Source organism: Pongo pygmaeus, chromosome 8 (assembly GCF_028885625.2).
Source record: "Pongo pygmaeus isolate AG05252 chromosome 8, NHGRI_mPonPyg2-v2.0_pri, whole genome shotgun sequence".
In the NCBI taxonomy this organism is placed as follows: domain Eukaryota; kingdom Metazoa; phylum Chordata; class Mammalia; order Primates; family Hominidae; genus Pongo; species Pongo pygmaeus.
This window is the reverse complement of record NC_072381.2, coordinates 117,832,323-117,850,562: the sequence shown is the minus strand read 5'-3', so window position 1 is coordinate 117,850,562 and position 18,240 is coordinate 117,832,323. Positions and strand designations below refer to the sequence as shown.

Genomic DNA, 18,240 nt, shown 5'->3' with positions numbered 1-18,240 from the left:
AAACGTGCAGAGGGAAGACATATGAAGACATGGGGAGAAGCCATCTAAAGATCAAGGAGAGAGGCCTCAAAAGGAACCACACCTGCCAACACCTTGAACTCCAACTTCCAGTTTCCAGAATTGTGAGACAATAAATGTACGTTGTTTAAGCCACCCAGTCTGTGGTACTTTGTTGTCACAGCCCTAGCAAATTCATACCCTTTGTTTTTCAAGAACCCATAAGAAAAATCTTCAGAAAAGAGTTCCATTAAAAATGAGGTGAGCAAGCTAAAATAATCTTTATAAATATGCTATTTTGCTTTATCATTTATATTGAAACTTTAACTTCAGTTAGAATTTTCTCAGTATAAATTTGAGTTGTCAAGTTCTTAATCCAATTTTCTCACTATATTTCACATTTTTACTGAGAAAAACTAGCCTTTCACAAAGCAGTTGGAGAAAATTTTACCTAGTACAGGGCACATACTTAGGCATATACATTTATTTTATCAATTTGGGCCCATAATGAGTTTTAATTTTTTTTAATTAATAAGAGCACAGTCTAAAAGGCATCAGAGTTATTGATGTGATCCACCTCAACTTAACAAGATAGTAGCCATTCAAATACAAAACAAGCATGCATAACTGCAAATCACCCTACTTTCAGACTCTAGGAGGGATTTCTTCCAGGTCCATTGATGTTGGTCTTACAGTGGAAAGGTATACGGTAGCCTAGAAGCTGTACCCTCCAAAAGCAAAACACCTAAGGCAAGAACTGAGGCGGAAAGATCCTTATACATTCTTGACTTCCCTTGTGAATTTGTGCCCCAGATTCAAAAATACAGCTGATTTATCACCCAACACATGACTTCTGTTGCTCATAGGTAAGGCTCAGATCTTTCCTCGCCTGTATCTTCTTATTTTTTAATGTGAGTCATATGAAATTTCATTAATTTGCTGAAAACCTAATTTCCTGTGCCAGCCTATAAGAACAGTTAGTTGTTATTGTGTTAACTTCTTTGTTCTTTCATCATTAGCAGAGTTTTTAAAATACTTTTTATCTGTATCTTTTTATTTTTAATTGTGGTAAAATCACATAACATAAAATTTACCATTTTAACCATTTTTAAGTGTATGGTTCAGTGGTGTTAAATATATTCACATTGTTGAGTAACCAATCTCCAGAACTTTTTGTAAGTTTCAGTCTGGCAAAACTGAAACTCTTTGCCCATGAAACAACTCTCCATTTCTCCCTCCCCTCAAGTCCCTGGTAACTACCATTCTACTTTCTGTTTCTATGAATCTGACTACTCTAGATACCTCATATCAGTGGAATTATGTAGTATTTGTCTTTGTGAGTAACTTATTTCACATAGCATAATGTCCTCGAGGTTCATTCAAGTTGTTGCATGTGACAGAATTTCCTTTCTTTTTTAAGGCTGAATAATATTCCATTGCGTGGATATACCACATTTTGTGTATCCATTTATTTAACAATGGATGCTTAGGTTGCTTCCACCTCTCTGCTATTGTGAAAATGCTGCTATGAATATGGACGTGCAAATCTCTCTCCGAGACTCTGCTTTCAATTTTTTTTTGGACATATACTCAGGAGTGGAATTACTCAGCTGTATCTTTTCTACTCCTATTAATTTCTAATTACTAACAACTTTAACATTATGTCTTTACATTTATATTCTTAAATTTGCTATAAAGCAGATACAGTTGAAAGCCAGATATATAGGAAGAGACAGCTACATATTCTCATGGGCAATTAATATAAAGGATCACATATAAACTGTCAATTGAAAGTGGTTTCTTTTATCTTTTGGGGGAAGGGTATGATATATCCTATTAAGAATCTAATAAAGTCTATGGAGTTTATCCCAGGAAAAAAATACACATGGAAACATGCATCCAAAAATACAGATATGCTTTCAGGAGACTATGAGCCCCTGAAGTCCAGGAGCTGCAAATGTACAGGCTGCATCTTAAAGGCTCCAAACCCTGAAAGGCCAGAAACTGAGTTTCAAAATTTTAATAAATGTTAAGTATCAGTAAATACCATTCAGACTCAAATGGCCGCATTATTTGGATCTATTTATGAGTCATTAATCCAACATACCTTAAATTCCACCATTAGCTATCTCTATAACCATTTTTTAGATCCCTAACTCATAAAGAATGAAAGCTGTTACTTGTCTTCTACATGAGCCCAAAAGACTGTGCATTTAATGCTGACTGAGGCATTAGGAGGAAACAATTTAAAAAAAAAAGGAAATACGACAAAGGGTCGAATTTGACTCACAAAATCTGTTTCGAGTTTTCCCATTTCTTGTTTGTAGCTTCTCATTCTGTTGCTGTACATCCCTCGACTTTGGGGTGGTATGTCTCGGACTTCCAAATCCATCTGTTCAAGCTAGAAGGGGGAGAGAAAAATGTGATTTAAACCACACTGTTACTCTTATTTGCACAAATGTTTACGGCTGAAAGGATCTAATTCCAGTTCCTCATTTTGTAGTTGAGGAACCAGGTTCAGGGTGCTGAACGATCAAATAACACTGAAACTACTTTTACACTTAATTTTTGTTTAGTTCAACAATTCTGAGTACTTGCCAAGTGACACACATTGTGCTCAAGTACATGCTTTGTTAAAACATACACATTTGGCCAGGCGCAGTGGCTCACGCCCGTCATCCCAACACTTTGGGAGGCCAAGGTGGGTGGATCACTTGAGGTCAGGAGTTTGAGAACAGCTTGGGCAACATGGCGAAACCCCGTCTCTACTAAAAATACCAAATTAGCTGGGCATGGTGGTGGGCACCTGTAATCTCACCTACTCAGAAGGCTGAGGCAGGAGAATAGCTTGAACCTGGGAGCCAGAGGTTGCAGTGAGCTGAGATTGCACCACTGCACTCCTTCCAGCCTGGGTGAGAGAGCAAGACTCCATCTCAAAAATAAAATAAAATAAAATAAAATAAAAGATACACATTAACCCAAACATTATTAATAATTTGATTTCAATATACTTGGAATAGCCCATCATTCAATCCAACCGGGTTTTGTCTTCTGACCATTAACCTCCACAACTATGGGAAGATAAAGTAAGCTATTATTTCCCATGGGTAATCCATGAAACATCAGCTAAGCCTTATTTGGTGACATTTATTCTGGCAGGTGTTTTCTAATTAGGAAAATCACATACCAACCAATGTGTGATCTTTACCTTCATCCTAACTCCCGATACTTTATAACCACATTGATATGGCATTAAATGGATACAGTAATATGCTAAATTATATATAGCTCAATGAAATCACAGCAAGGCACTTTTTTTTTTTTTAACAACCTGCTATCAGATAACACTTTGGATACAACACAGAAGAGTTTAATTGGCAGCAATGCAGAAATACTATAATGGTTTAGGCATAGGCTTTGAAGTCAAACTCTTACGTTGACATCATAGGCTCTACTACTTATTAGTCCTGGAATCTTGAACAGGTTTCTTAATGTCTCTGTGCCTTACTTTTCCCACTTATAAAACAGTATCTTTTTCACAGAGCAGCTGTGAAAATTAAATGAGGCAATTCTTATAACGTACTTAGAACAGTGTCTCTTACTTGATAATTGCTAGATTAAAATTAACTCTAGTAATGATGATTGCAAGTGATGAAGAAGATACAGCAAGCACTATACAAGATAGCAGAAGTGGCTTACTTGTAGTTGCCATTAAAAAATAAAAACAAGGCCGGGCGCAGTGGCTCACCCCTGTAATCCCAGCACTTTGGGAGGCCGAGGCAGGTAGATCACCTGAGGTCAGGAGTTCGAGACTAGCCTGACCAACAAGGTGAAATTCCGTCTCTACTAAAAATACAAAAATTAGCTGGGTGTGGTGGCGGGTGCCTGTAGTCCCAGCTACTCGGGAGGCTGAGACAGGAGAATTGCTTGAACTGGGGAGGTAGAGGTTGCAGTGAGCTGAGATCATGCCACTGCACTCCAGCCTGGGCGATGAAGCGAGACTCCGTCTCAAAAAATAAATAAATAAATAAATAAAAACCAGTAACAACAACAAATTGGCCCAGGCCATGTCTGATAAAATCACATGCAAAAATGTTGCCATGTAGTTTACCTTTTAAAGCTTTCTAATAAGTTCCTTCCAGAACCCTACCAGCTTATCACTAATAAAACCTGTATTCAGTGTTAGCGACTGAATAACTATAGTAGCATAGGAAGATAAACCACACAATCACCTTTCAATTAATAGGCTTCAATTTATTATAAAGAAAAAAGATAATTTTAATTAGCCTTGATTTAAACAGTGATAGTTTAAATGATTATGTCTCAACATAAACGAGAAGCACCAATAAATAAAATCATTACTTAGCAAGACAATTATTTAAAACAACCCTCTGAGATTATCAATTATTTAGTTCTAACAAGGTAAACAGGATCATCTGGAAAAATAACAGCAAAAATACTTGCAAGCCAAAATCTGAGCCTTAAGTATATTTTTGTTGAAGATATTTTACATGGATACTTAAAACTAAATTAAAAGTAGGTAAGACAGAAAAAGGAAACACACAACAAGCACTTAAAATGAAACCAAGAATGTGCACTTGTTCCATGTTGTCACAACATTTATGTGGCCAGTGCAGAGTGGGAGAAAAGATCACTGCAAGATGTGTAGTGTCCAAGAGACAAACACAAACCAGATGGTCAGCAGAAACACAATTAATCCCAATAGTCAAATCAAAAATGTTTTCTCCCAAGGTCCTCATCAAAAGGGCAGTATCAGCTGGGCACAGTGGCTCAGGCCTGTAATCTCAGCACTTTGGGAGGCCAAGGTGGGTGGATCACCTGCAGTCAGGAGTTCAAGACCAGCCTAACATGGTGAAACCCCGTCTCTACTAAAAATACAAAATTAGCCAGGCGTGGTGGTGCATGCCTGTAATCCCAGCACTTTGGGAGGCCAAGGCGGGCAGATCAGTTGAGGGCACGAGTTCAAGACCAGCCTGGCTAACATGACAAAACCCCCTCTCTACAAACAAACAAACAAACAAAATTATCCAAGTGTGGTATTGCTCTGTAATCCCAGCTACTTGGAGCACTGAGGCATGAGAATCGCTTGAGCCCAAGAGGCAGAGGTTGCAGTGAGCCGAGATTGTGCCACTGTACTCCAGCCTAGGTGACAGAGTGAGACTTTATATCAAAAATAAAATAAAATAGAAAAGCAACACACTCATAGGGCCACAATGTGTAGTAACAAGTTGAGTCGTGCTTGTAGTAGTTGGCTTTTAAAACCCCAAATTAAGACACAATACTTTGAGTCCTTTTCTGCTCCATGTTTTACTAATTTATTTATATAAAAAAGTAATAGATGAACCAGAGCTCTGGGTTTAGCAAACTAGGAACAAATATTTACTCTATCACTTAACAGGATTTGGGACCTCCAACAAGTTACTTCATCTTTCTAAGTCTCAGTCTCCCCATCCACAAAATGGGAGTAGTAACAGTATTGAGAATCATTGGCCAAGGTTCTCTCATGCTCCTACATGTCTTGCCTGGCATGCCAAGAATACAAGGTCCTGAGCACTCTGTCTGAGCCATTTTTCAGAACTGTGTTTGCGGGGAGCTCAGGGACAGGAAATAATGTGTCCCCCTGGGACAAGGAACAGCCTTGCTTATAGGCTGCTAGAAAGTGGCACATTTTCTAGGCTCTCGTTCTATTCCTCTAAGGCATTCTAATGCTGTTGTAAGCATACATCTAGGCCTGCCTGTATCACCACTGTGGGAATTCAAACTCAGGAACTGATGCAACCAGCCTGAAACACAGGCAACTGCTATTGTTGTGGGTAATAACAATCTTTTGTCTCTGACCTAGGAGTCTCATGTCTTCTCTAGTCATCTATGAAACTGTAGCAAGCTCACTTGAGAGCTTGCAAATAGGAGAAAATATCAGACCCTTTATCATTTTTGACAAATAATATTATCTCACATGGTTATTGAGAAAATTAAATATTATAAAGCAAGTAGTATTTTTAATCCGGTGTCTGGTACCCAGTACGCCTTTATCCAGCATTAGCTATTTACAGCTGCTATGAAACGTATTATGATGGAATAAAAATTAGAGATAGATATTTAATGAATCACCTTTGCTAAGAAGAATAAAATCCCAAGAAGCTACTAAAGTCTCTTCAATTTAAAAATTGACAAATTCTGAATTATAAAATGCTAATCAGCAATGCTTCACATTTCCACAATGTATAAAACAGGCTAGAGGAAGACATTAGCTTAAACGGCTCTGGCTGTGTGTTAAAATACATTACTGTCTGTACATACCAGTTCTTTCGCTTCTTCAAGCTGTTTCTCCACATTTGCAACCATCTGTTTCTTTTCATCTGAAACAGACAATAATACCAAGAAATTGCTAAAGATACAAATAAATTTAATATTTTAAAACTTCAATTTTTATATGCCTTTCTCCTTTCTGGTCAATCAGATTACAGAATATAAGGCAAAAGAGCATATCATTCTTTGGTGGGTTTGAAACCACTTTAAGCCATTGATTCTAGGCTATCTAGAAACATATAATCTGATAGAGTACCTAATTATTAAGAGAGACCATTTTTAAGAGAGACATATTTTTAAGAGAAACTAAAAATTATGTTGCCCTTTAGGAGAGACTAAGTCAACAAGAGCAGATTTGTGCTGGCCTAAGGAATCTGTGAAGTCATAACTTTAATAAATTGGGAATAACTGATTTTTTAATACAATTTAAAAGTTATATACAAAAACGCTTCCTAAAGCTGGGCAAAAACAATCCTTTAAAAAATTGTACTTTCAGTAGCATGGAGAATCAGGTGTAATGGAATAAATATTTGAAGTTAGGATTACTGATTCCAAACTGAAAGCTACTATCTCACTCAATGGTTATGGGATCCTGGGCAATAAATTTTTCTCTTTTTTTCTGAGACTCACTCTGTACTCTCTAAAATGGAAATAAAAAATATCTACTGGATTACTTTTAGCTCCAGTAAGCTTGATGCAAGTGAAATTACTTTAATATTATAAAGTGCTAAGTCTCTGTATGTGGTTTATTTTTCTAATACAATCAAGTTATAACCCAACTGTAATTCCCTTCTCTAGGAGAGACATGTCCTGGCAGACAATTTCAGAAAGCCTTCCCATACCCTCATTCCAGCCAGTCAGCCTATTTGTTCACATACCCTAGTTAAGTTTTGTGCAAACCAAATGTATTGAACATCTCTAGTTCTTGTCTGCCTAGCATGCTTCTCTTCTCAGGCAACAGCCCCTATTCTCTTCAAAGGCCTCCTTCCTCACCAAGCGGGACAATGAAAATGCTATCTCCATTAAGACTCTGCTTCTTCAGTCACAGTGACTTGGCAAATGACGGGCATCTAATCCTAGCTGGACTAATCTTAGTAACTCAATCCTCTGGCTACATCCATCTGGGGGTTGGGCGGTGGGATAGGCATATATGAACCAGGGAGAACAATCAAAGTTCTAGAGCAAGGGGAAAGCCTTTTCCTTTCTCCTGGTAACGAAAAAATGAGCCTAGAAGCTGCTAGCATCCATTGGTCTAGCTCCAAGAAGAAAGCAAGCATGCAATGGCTGAAAATAAATCCTGCATTTAAAAAGAAACACAACTGAGAGACAGAGAGAGAGAGATATAGTTAGTTCCTGGCTTGAAATAACAGAAATGGCTTGACTTTATAAAAGCTTGACTTTATCATAGTTTGGTTTCTTGAGCCAACAACTTTCTTATTCTTTATTTAAAACTGGGTTTATGTCACATGGGAGCCTAATGAGACTGACTAACACAACAGACTAGAAAAGTCATGAAGCTTGAAATGGGTACAACACCTACCAGCTGACCAGCCTTCAGAAAGACAGCCAATCCTAAGTGGGGAAGCTTTAGTAGAAATTATTATTTCACTGGCGGGGCATGGTGGCTCACGCCTGTAACCTCAGCACTTTGGGAGGCCTAGACGGGTGGATCACAGGGTCAGAAGTTTGAGACCATCCTGGCCAACACAGTGAAACCCCGTCTCTACTAAAAATACAAAAAATTAGCTGGGTGTGGTGGCGGGTGCCTGTAATCCCAACTACTTGGGAGGCTGAGGCAGGAGAATTGCTTGAACCCGGGAGGCGGAGGTTGCAGTGAGCCAAGATCATGCCACTGCACTCCAGCCCGGGCGACAGTGCAGGACTCCGTCTCAAAAAAAAAAAACCAAACAAAAAATATATATATATGTATAAAATTATTTCACTAAAACAATGATTAGATTATTAGTAGATTCTACTAAACTTAACCCTTTCCCTTTGTTATCCCCAAACTACAGAGGGGGAACAGTTGTCACATAAGGTGTTTTATGTGTACTCACAATATTTCTCCCTAAGAAAAATATGCGTTTGGGATTAGAATTCAACTTGATTTTCCCTCCTTGAAAAGTTAAATCTACATACGGCCAGATTCAATATTTAATAGATGATCCCACATGTATTTGCTTCTGGGACATTTCAACCCTTTTAGTATCTTCACACAGTTAGAATAGACTACATTTTTGTGATAGAGAAAAATACAAAAGAAGACAGGCTTATCTTGGATCAAAAGTGAGATGGTGTATTTACGTATCAGGAGGAACATCCTGTTCTCTTTAAGGTATTCAGTTGATAGGAAAGTCCATGCCATGGACCTCCAGGACTAATAAGCATCAGTTTTTCTCATTAGCAAAACAAAACAAAGAAAGAAGCCTCCCTTGACCCGTATTCCCCTTTGCTAATATTCCTCTCCTTTCATCACCAGTCAATTTTCTTGAAAGCAAGGGTATAGACTCTGTTTCCCTTCCTCATCTCCCCATCCACTCCCTGTAAACTAACTCCTGCCCCCACCATTCCACTGAAATTACTCTCACTAGATTAATAATCCTTCCTTTGCCCAAACTAATAGACATTCTTAGGTCCTGTTTTTATTTAATCTTGTGGTTTCTTACACTTTGCTCCTCCCGTCCTGTAACTTTCTCCTCTACTGGCTCCCATGGCACCCTGATCTGGTAATTCTCCTGAATGCTCACTCCTGTCTCACGGTCCTCTGCTAGGCATTGTATTTTTCAGGCCATCTTTTAACTGCAGATGTTCCTTGGAGTTCAGTCCTTGCCTTTCTTATGACTGTCGTCTATGTCCCTGGGCAATTTCATCCATTTTAAAGCTATCACATTATGTATTTATGATCCTAAATCTTTATCTCTAACGCTGATATATTTCCAGGCCTTCAATCCTTTAATCCCAATGCCCATCTCCATCAGGCCCACCTGGCAAACCTCTACTCAAAACTCTCTTCAGAAATCATTACTTCTTTGAAGGCTTTCCCAACCCAACATAAGAGTTAATCACTCTCTTGTACAGAAAATATCTATAACTCTTATGTAATCCTAATGATTTATCCCTCACATGAACAACGTTTCAGCTTAGGGGCTCTGGGAAGACAAGAACCATGTCTTTAGTCATCTTTATAGTCCTACACTATAACGAGCTTGGCATATACAATCAGTTTTCAAAAAATGAAGGTAAGTTAAATACGTAATGCAGGACAGAGCAAGAATTTGCAAAAGAAGCTATGCTACTAACCACCTTGGTTTCCCTGCCCCCTCTCCCATTTAATCTTCCTAAAATTTGGCTTTGGTGGGTCAGTTGAGCTTAGCAGTTAAGGTCCTCGACATTTCAGAGCCAAGCATCCTTTCCAACTTTATTTCCAACTACAAGCTTTCTAGTATACAGTCTACAGACAGACTGTCCATTGCCACCCAAACAAATCTTGTCTTTTTCTTCTCTAAATCTTTGTTAAGCTACCATTTAGGGTTCTTTGGCTGAATGTGACAGAAATGATTCTGGCTAAACGAAGCCAAAAAAGATAATTTGTTAGAATAATGTGGGGTGGCTCACAGGATCAATGGACACAAATGAGCCACCCAGCTTGGGAAAGACAAATATCAGGAGTAGCTCAGGGTACCAAGGGAATAGGAACTTACAGTCTCTGCTAAACAAAAGTCTTGAGCAGCTCTAACTATTCTCTTCCCTTGGTTCATTCTGATCAAATTCCTGGCAAAAATTCTATGAATGTCCTTGCTTGGGGAATATGTTCACCTCTTGACCTACAGAGGGCAGGGCAGCCTGTCAGTTCTATCAAGACTGGAATAAGGGGGTTTAAGTAGTTCCTCAATAGGAAATTGAGTAGATAGAATGAAAGCTGCTGGGCGCAACAGATGCCCACTGCATCCATTTACTGCAACCTCTTATAATATAGTCTTTGCCTATTTCTGTCTGTCCAAACCCCACCTATCCTTCTAGGCGAGGTCCTGAGACATACCCCATCTCCTTTGAATTCCTAGAGTTCTATGCTCGGCTCTAGAGGGTACAATGGTCATTAAAAATTAGGTTCTGCAGTTTCCTCTTTTTTTTTTTTTGAGATGGACTCTCACTTTGTCACCCAGCCTGGAGTGCAGTGGTGCAATCTCGGCTCACGGCAACCTCCACCTCCCAGGTTCAAGTGGTTCTCCTGCTGCAGCCTCCCGAGTAGCTAGGACTACAGGCATGCGCCACCATGCACAGCTAATTTTTGTATTATATTAGTAGAATGAGGTTTCACCATGTTGGTCAGGCTTATCTCAAACTCCTGACCTCAAGTGATCCACCTGCCTCGGCCTTCCAAAGTGCTGGGATTGCAGGTGTGAGCCACTGCACCTAGCCTGCAGTTTCCTCTTCAGGCTCATTGCCAGCTCCTTGAAGGCAGAGACTACTCTTGACAAATCGTGTCCAATCTCTGTATTTAGCATAGAGAGCTGTACATGGTAGGGACCACTAAGTGCTTACAGAATGAATGAGTCGGTCTTAGCACGCAGCAACATACTTATTACTCACAGAGAAACTGAGGGGGAAAAACAGCTCATTTTAGTGAGGACTGGGGCAAATCTTCCCATTTGAAATGACAAATTTCCCTTCACGAAAAAAATAATTAAATTGGAATAGAGGTGGAGTTAACACAATTAGATCATTTTCTTTTCATAAAATTCATTTTGTGATGGTGCTGTCAGAAATAATGATGGAACTGAGACATTCTTTGATTGGTCCTTATAGTGTTCCTCATGTTTTTAAGAAGGCAAATCTTAAAAGTGATGATTTAGCGGTAAAGTATGAGGAAGGAAGGAAGGAAGGAAGGCAGGGAGGGAGAGAGGGAGGGAGGGGAGAAGGAGGGAAGGAACAAAGGAAGGAGGGAAGGAACAAAGCAAGGAGAGAAGGAGGGAGGGAGGAAGGGAGGGAGCAGAGAAAGAAGGAAGGAAGGAAAGGGAAGTGAAGGGAAGGAACAAAGGAAGGAAAAGAACAAAGGAAGGAGAGAAGGAGGGAGGGAGGGAGGAAGGAAGGGAAGAAGGGAAGGAGGGAAGGAGGGAAGGAGGGAAGAAGGGAAGGGGGAAGGGGGGAAGGGGGAAAGGGGGTAAGGAAGGGGGAAAGGGGGTAAGGAAGGGAGGGAGGGAGGGGAGGGGAGGAGCGGAGGGTAGTGGAGGAGTATATAAAATATACTATTTAATATATAATATATAAACAAAGTCTCCCATGGCTTTTTTTTTTTTGGCCTATAAGCTTGATAAGTGCTGATGTACATACACATAAGTCTTAGCATAGTATGTATGATCTTTTCTTTCCTACTCAATATATTTTTAATTAGTTTTCTTTTTCTTTTAGAGACAAGGTCTCGCTCTGTCACCCAGGCTAGAGTGCAGTGGCATGATCATAGCTCACTGTAACCTCAAACTCCTGGGTTCAAGGGGTCCTCCCATCTCAGCCTCCTGAGTAGCTGGGATGACAGGTGCATGCCACTATGCCCAGCTAGTTTTAAATTCAATTTTATTTTGTAGAGATGGGGCTTCACTATGTTGCCCAGGGTGATTTTGAGCTCCTGGGCTCAAGTGATCCTCCCATCTTGGCCTCTCATTTCCTACTCAATACAAGTGCTTAGTGCTGATATACAAACAAGTCTTTGCATAGTATAATTCTTGATATTTACAGAAGTGCTTAATCAGCACAGAACAATCTCATTAAAGTGAAAGTGTCAAGGCTCACTTGAATTCAGTTACTTGTACCTGTCTTTGTGCAATGTAGATATGTTAAAATAAAACTAGCAGCAGAAATTATGTATGTACTTAGAAATGTAGAGTCAAACCACTAAGAGAGGAACAGATAATTTTTAAATGGGTATATTACTGATGCTACCCTGTGTAACATGGTATAGAATGGTCAGTGTTGAAATAAAGCAATTCCAGAATGATCCATCTGATAATGGATTAGAGCTGGAGATACTAGTATGAACTTGTGTTTAACATACTATATATACAAATGATTACATATGCAAATGCTTGTAGATATGTTCATATACATGGCTTAGTATATACATGTGAATTTCCTTGCTTTGTCAGCTGAGAGGTTCCAGAAGCAACAACACCCCAGGAGTAATGTGCACACCTAGTGTCCAGATCTTGGTTTCTAATACCCTTCTTTAATTCAAGGAAACAGGATTCCTCAGAGAAAGGGCTGATTCTAGCACTGAAACAGGAAGTAGAGAAGATGATCCTGGAGTATCTTATACTATCAGAAAGCAATATAGTCCTTAAAAAAAAGGAAAGAAAAAAGCCAAAATGATGGGGGTATACCAAAAGGACACAGAAGCCAAATTAAAAAAAAGGCTCCCAATGGTCAAAGCTAAAACAATTTGAGCAACATGAAAATAAAGTAGTATTGGAATATAACACAAAGGATAACATAGGTATCTATGAGTCCATACTGATGTAAATGACTGAATAAGTAAATAAATGAATAGATAAATCTCTCTTACATAAAAGAATTACAAATAATTCATGTAATTACTTGGCTTCAAGGAAGTAGAGTGTAACTCTCCACTCCTTAAGTATAGGCTATGCATATATGATTTTCTTCCAAATAGTATGGAAAAGGGAGGGAAAGCGTAACTTTACAGTGGAGAAACCTGGCAAACACTACCTCAGCCAGGTGATAAAGGTTAACATCAGTAGTGATAAGTCATGTTGACAGTATGTATTCTTGATATGTGGTGAAAATGATGGTTTACCTCTGTGGTCCTCCTCCCCAAAACCCAGAACTCCAATCTAATCATGAGAAAAACACTGAGCAAATCCGAGTTGAGGGAACCTTCTAGAAAATATCTGACCAGTACTCTTCTAAACTGTAAAGTCATCAGAAACAAGGACAGTTTGAGAAACTGTCATAGCCATGAGGGGCCTAAAAAGCCATGAGTACTAAATGTTTTACGGTATCCCGGATTGGATCCTGGAATAGTTAAAGGACATTTGGTAAAAAGCAAAAAACAAAACAAAACGAAATCTGAATAAAGTATGACCTTTAGTTAATAATAATGTATCAATATGGGCTCACTAGCTGTAACAAATGTACCATATTAACATGATGTTAATCACAGAGAAAACTGGGCATGGGGTATATGGGATTCTCCATACTATCTTTGTGATTTTTCTGTAAATTTCAGACTGTTCTAAAATAAAAAGTTTATTAAAAAAAAAAAAGCAAAAAACACCGATGCCATTACTTAGTTTGACTAAATTGACCAAATATATAGACAACATACAGATATATAGATCTATAGATGCATACACACACACATAATTGTTTATATGAATGTATATTATTCAAAGATGAATACAACTCCATAAATGCTTAATTTTTTTGTGTGTGTGTGTCACCAGGCTGGAGTGCAGTGGTGCAATCTTGGCTCACTGCAACCTCTGACTCCCTGGTTCAAGTAATTCTCCTGCCTCAGCCTCCTGAGTAGCTAGAATTACAGGCACGTGCCACCACGCCCAGCTAATTTTTGTATTTCTAGTAGAGACGGGGTTTCTCCACGTTGGCCAGGATGGTCTCGATTTCCTGAGCTCATGATCTGCCCACCTTGGCCTCCCAAAGTGCTGAGATTACAGGTGTGAGCCACCGCGCCCGGCCCTAAATGCTTAAATCTTTTATGAGACATAATTGGGCCATCAGTAACTGCTAAAGACTATCTTCCCTGTATGCTCAATTGAAAAAGTTGGACCTTGCCCAGCAGCTCATGAAGCTGATTTTGAGGTAGCCTGAATCCTAACAAGAAACAAACTATTGTAGCAGTGAGTTCCTGAATCAGGACTGGAACCATCCCTTCAACTGTAACCCTCTAGAGCAACAGAAATATAATGCAAGTCACGCATGCAATTTTAAATTTTCTTGTAGCAGTATTTTTTAAAGTTTGTAAAAATAAAAATCTTTTAAGAGAAACAAGTGAAACTAGTTTTAATAACGTTTTTAATTTTAATAATACGTAACTGCATATATCTAAAATATTATCATTTCACAATGTAGCAACAGCCACATTTCAGGTGCTCAATAGCTACATGTAGATACTACAGCTCTAGAGCCAAATATATTTTAAGCAAACCACAGTATTCATGAACAAAAGCCAACTTTTCTGAATTATTTCACTGCAACCACCTTGCAAAGGCAAGAGAGAATCACAGAAGTGTGTTTATGCCTTCATCTACATGTGGCTAAGTCTAGATGGTCTAGACAATCCTCCAGGGCTTGGCATAACTAATCCACTAGACTCAGGCATTTCCTTCCGGAAAGGACACCTGAGACTCACTCTGTACTCTCTAAAATGGAAATAAAAAATATCTACTGGATTACTTTTAGCTCCAATAAGCTTGTCCGACACCACTTTCACTTCTCTCCTCCGACTGCCCCCCTTGGGATCCTGAGTTCAAAGCCCAGTTCCAAATTCACATCCAAAAGGCCCTAATCACTTACCTCCTTTCAAATGTGTTCATCAAGAGAAATTAACCTAATTCTAGTCTAGGAACAGAAAGGAAGCAAGAATTGAAGTGTAAGATTTAAGAGTTCAATTAACATGACAAAGTCAGAAGAGCGGGGTCCTAACTAATCTTACCAGCTGTTGTCTTCAGCAGCAGCAGTAATATCATTAATGGCTAGTATATCACGTGTTTTCTCTGTGTAAGAAGGGTGCTAGTGTGTTACATGTTTTATCTCACTGATTTTTACATTATAAGGTTGAAATTATTACTCTCTCACCCCCATTCTACAGATGGAGGAGACAGGCCTAGAAAGGCCAAGCAATTGTCCATAACTGCACATCTAGTAAGTAGCACAACTAGGGTTCTAAACAGATCTGATATCATGTCTGAATCTGAATCATTTTGCTGTAATACTTTCTTGGTACAATTCTGAGGACAGCCATAAAGTGACAGGATTCGCAACAGATCATTCCCTCTCTGTGAATGGTAAAGTAAGCAACTAATTGCAAAAAGACTACTTTAAGATTCTTCAGGAAGCCTACTTCATGTAACAGAATCTTTGCACCAGAGGAAAACATTCCCCACTTAAGAATTCACTCCCATCACTAGAGGAAAAGGAACTTCACAATAAAGTACTAACTGTATAGTTTCTGCTCATCCCTTTTCCTTACTTTCCCACAGAACTGTAATAATTCAAAAAACAATTTTCAAATATAGTGTCATGGGGTATTAAGAAAGAACTCACCCATCTCAGTTCGATTACTAAAATTAGTTAAGATTCAAACACTTTAAGAGCAAAATCTCTTTATTGTTTAAAAAATATCACAGAGTAATCAGATTTCTTTCTTAAAATAAAATTTTTAAATGTTCACTCTTCTGTTCTCTTTGGAAGCAATACTTTAATACATTGTAACATGCACAGCACAGAGTAAAGTTCATTTCAATAGATCTACCCACTCTACTTGAATTTAAGTTAAGTTACTATGCTGGGAGAATTAACTGCTTTGGCTGGAAAGTTTGCTCCAATTTTCATCCTTCTTAACTCAAGTAAATTATAGTTCACCTCCTCTGGGTCACTTTTAGCTGAACACTGCACTCGCTAATGATGCCCAGAGAGAGAGATTATAATTACTTGTCATCAAACTATTTTTGCCATGGTTATATATATTAATGTCTGTTAATCTACAGACATACATCTGAAATTCATAACTACATGGATATATTTTTCATCTTTTTCTATTTATCAATTGGAAATAGATTAAAAAAGGGGCAAGCACAAGTCATTAAGAGGGCAACTACTGCATTTTTAAGAATTATATTAGGCCAGGTGCGGTGGCTCATGCCTGTAATCCCAGCACTTTGGGAGGCCCAAGTGGGCGGACTGCGTGAGCCTAGGAGTTTGAGACCAGCCTGGGCAACACAGCAAAACCCCATCTCTACCAAAAAAAAAAAAAAAATCAGCCAGGCACAGTGGCTTGAGTAGTCCCAGCTACTCGGGAGGCTGAGGTGGGAGTAGCCTTGAGCCAGGAGGGAGAGGTTGCAATGAGCTGAGATTGCGCCATTATACTGCAGCGTGGGCGATAGAGCAAGACCTCGTCTCATAAAGAAAAAAAAAAGAATTATGATTATTCAATAATACAAGTCAGTAAGTACTTTTCCAGAGCCAGCAATGCAGTCTCCTTTCAACTGTAACGTAGCTCCTGTGTTTGGGCCTTACATAATACTACAGCTAAGGAGAGGCATAGTTTTTTTTAATTTATTTATTTATTGAGACAGAGTTTCGCTCTTGTCGCCCAGGCTGGAGTGCAATGGCGCAATCTCGGCTTATCGCAACCTCCACCTCCCAGGTTCAAGCGATTCTCCTGCCTCAGCCTCCTGAGCAGCTGGAGTTACAGGCATGCGCCACCACACCCCGCTAGTTTTGTATTTTTAGTAGAGACAGGGTTTCTCCATGTTGGCCAGGCTGGTCTCAAACTCCCGACCTCAGGTGATCCATCTGCCTCGGCCTCCCAAAGTTTTGGGATTATAGGCATAAGCCACCACTCTCTGCCCACAGTTGTATTTTTAAGGTACTGAATTCAAAAAGTTTCCTTCTATGTGTTAAGAATTGTTACATTAAAATATAAAGGCAAGAAAAAAATTGTAACACGATCTGTTTTCTTGGAAATTTACAACTTTGTATCCAAGGATGATTTTGTTACCTTGTAAAACAGCTTCCCAATACAAAAGCTAATAACCCAAAGAAATGTTTCTACTGCTAAAACAATTACAATTAAAAATGAGTAAAACTCTAACTGGAACCACAAGTCCTGATACTCTGAGGCTCTGGGACTCAATTCAAAGGAAGTAGTCTCCAACAATAACAAAAATCAAGATGATCTCCGGCAGTGGAGAAAAGCAGAACTGAAGAGAAGAGGCGAGGTGATGTATCATGAAGAGATGAGGCCATCAGCCACTTTCGACACAAAAATCTCTGAGGCAGCAGAGCTTGGTGGTATATACTACCTTGGTTCTCTCCTCTTGTTCCCTTACTTGGACTCATAAACCTCTTTAAGACATCATCCATCTCCTCCAGAACTAACTGGGGACTTCAGGAGATGAGTGGGGTGTAAGTTCAGAGATCCTGGCTTCAAGCAAATATCCCTATTAACAGAAAATAGGTGAGGGGAAGAAAAACAAAGAAATAAGGGAAGAAAATTACTTATAAACACGTACGTTTTGGGGGAAGTAGGGAAAGGGAAAGAGGAATGACAACTTAGGTCCGGGAGAAATTACTGCTAGTACCAGGACAAGTGGGCAAGTGAAGTGCCCACCAATCCGCAGATTAATGAGCACATCCCCCTTTCTACACTTTATATCCTGGAGCTAGGGTAGGGACAAGTCTAGCAGCCAGATGATGGTTCAATTTCCCTAACAAAACTAAACAAAAATGTAAAACCCTTTTCTGTAATTAACTACTCAAATCTGTAGAGAAAGATAATCCCCGAATCAACATTTTACAAACCAAAGTTACAAAAGATCATATTTATATTCACCTGCTCATTCACTTATTTTTCTGAGCCCCTAATAAGTAAACGCCAAGGAAATCAGACACAGCTCCCACCTTCACACAGTTGACAGTCTAGCACAGAAAATAAGATGTGCTAAAACACAAAAGCAAACACAAAAACAAAAACATTTCCAGATGGGAGATGTGAAATTTTTTAAGTGTGAAAAATTATCTTGTACCAAGTTTTACATAAAACTGGGTTATACAATAAATCCCCAAGAAGGATGAGAAACAAGAAATGGGGGTGGGGGATATGAAAAATACTAATGCTAATACAGCAACTAACACCACCAAAAGGGGCTTTAAATATGT

At 39.0% G+C, this 18,240-nt stretch overlaps 1 protein-coding gene across 11 annotated transcripts in view; it reads right to left on the bottom strand.

The window, feature by feature from the left end:
• The window catches only part of VTI1A (vesicle transport through interaction with t-SNAREs 1A), a 436,058-nt gene that overhangs the window by 416,833 nt on the left and 985 nt on the right, over window positions 1-18,240 (bottom strand). For all 11 annotated transcript variants that reach the window (XM_054503165.2, XM_054503170.2, XM_054503169.2 and 8 more), the window contains exons 2-3: window positions 6,319-6,377; window positions 2,288-2,398 (exon numbers count right to left, since the gene is read on the bottom strand). In XM_054503165.2, the coding sequence (XP_054359140.1) occupies window positions 2,288-2,398; window positions 6,319-6,377 (170 nt within the window). The remainder of the gene's footprint in view (window positions 1-2,287; window positions 2,399-6,318; window positions 6,378-18,240) is intronic.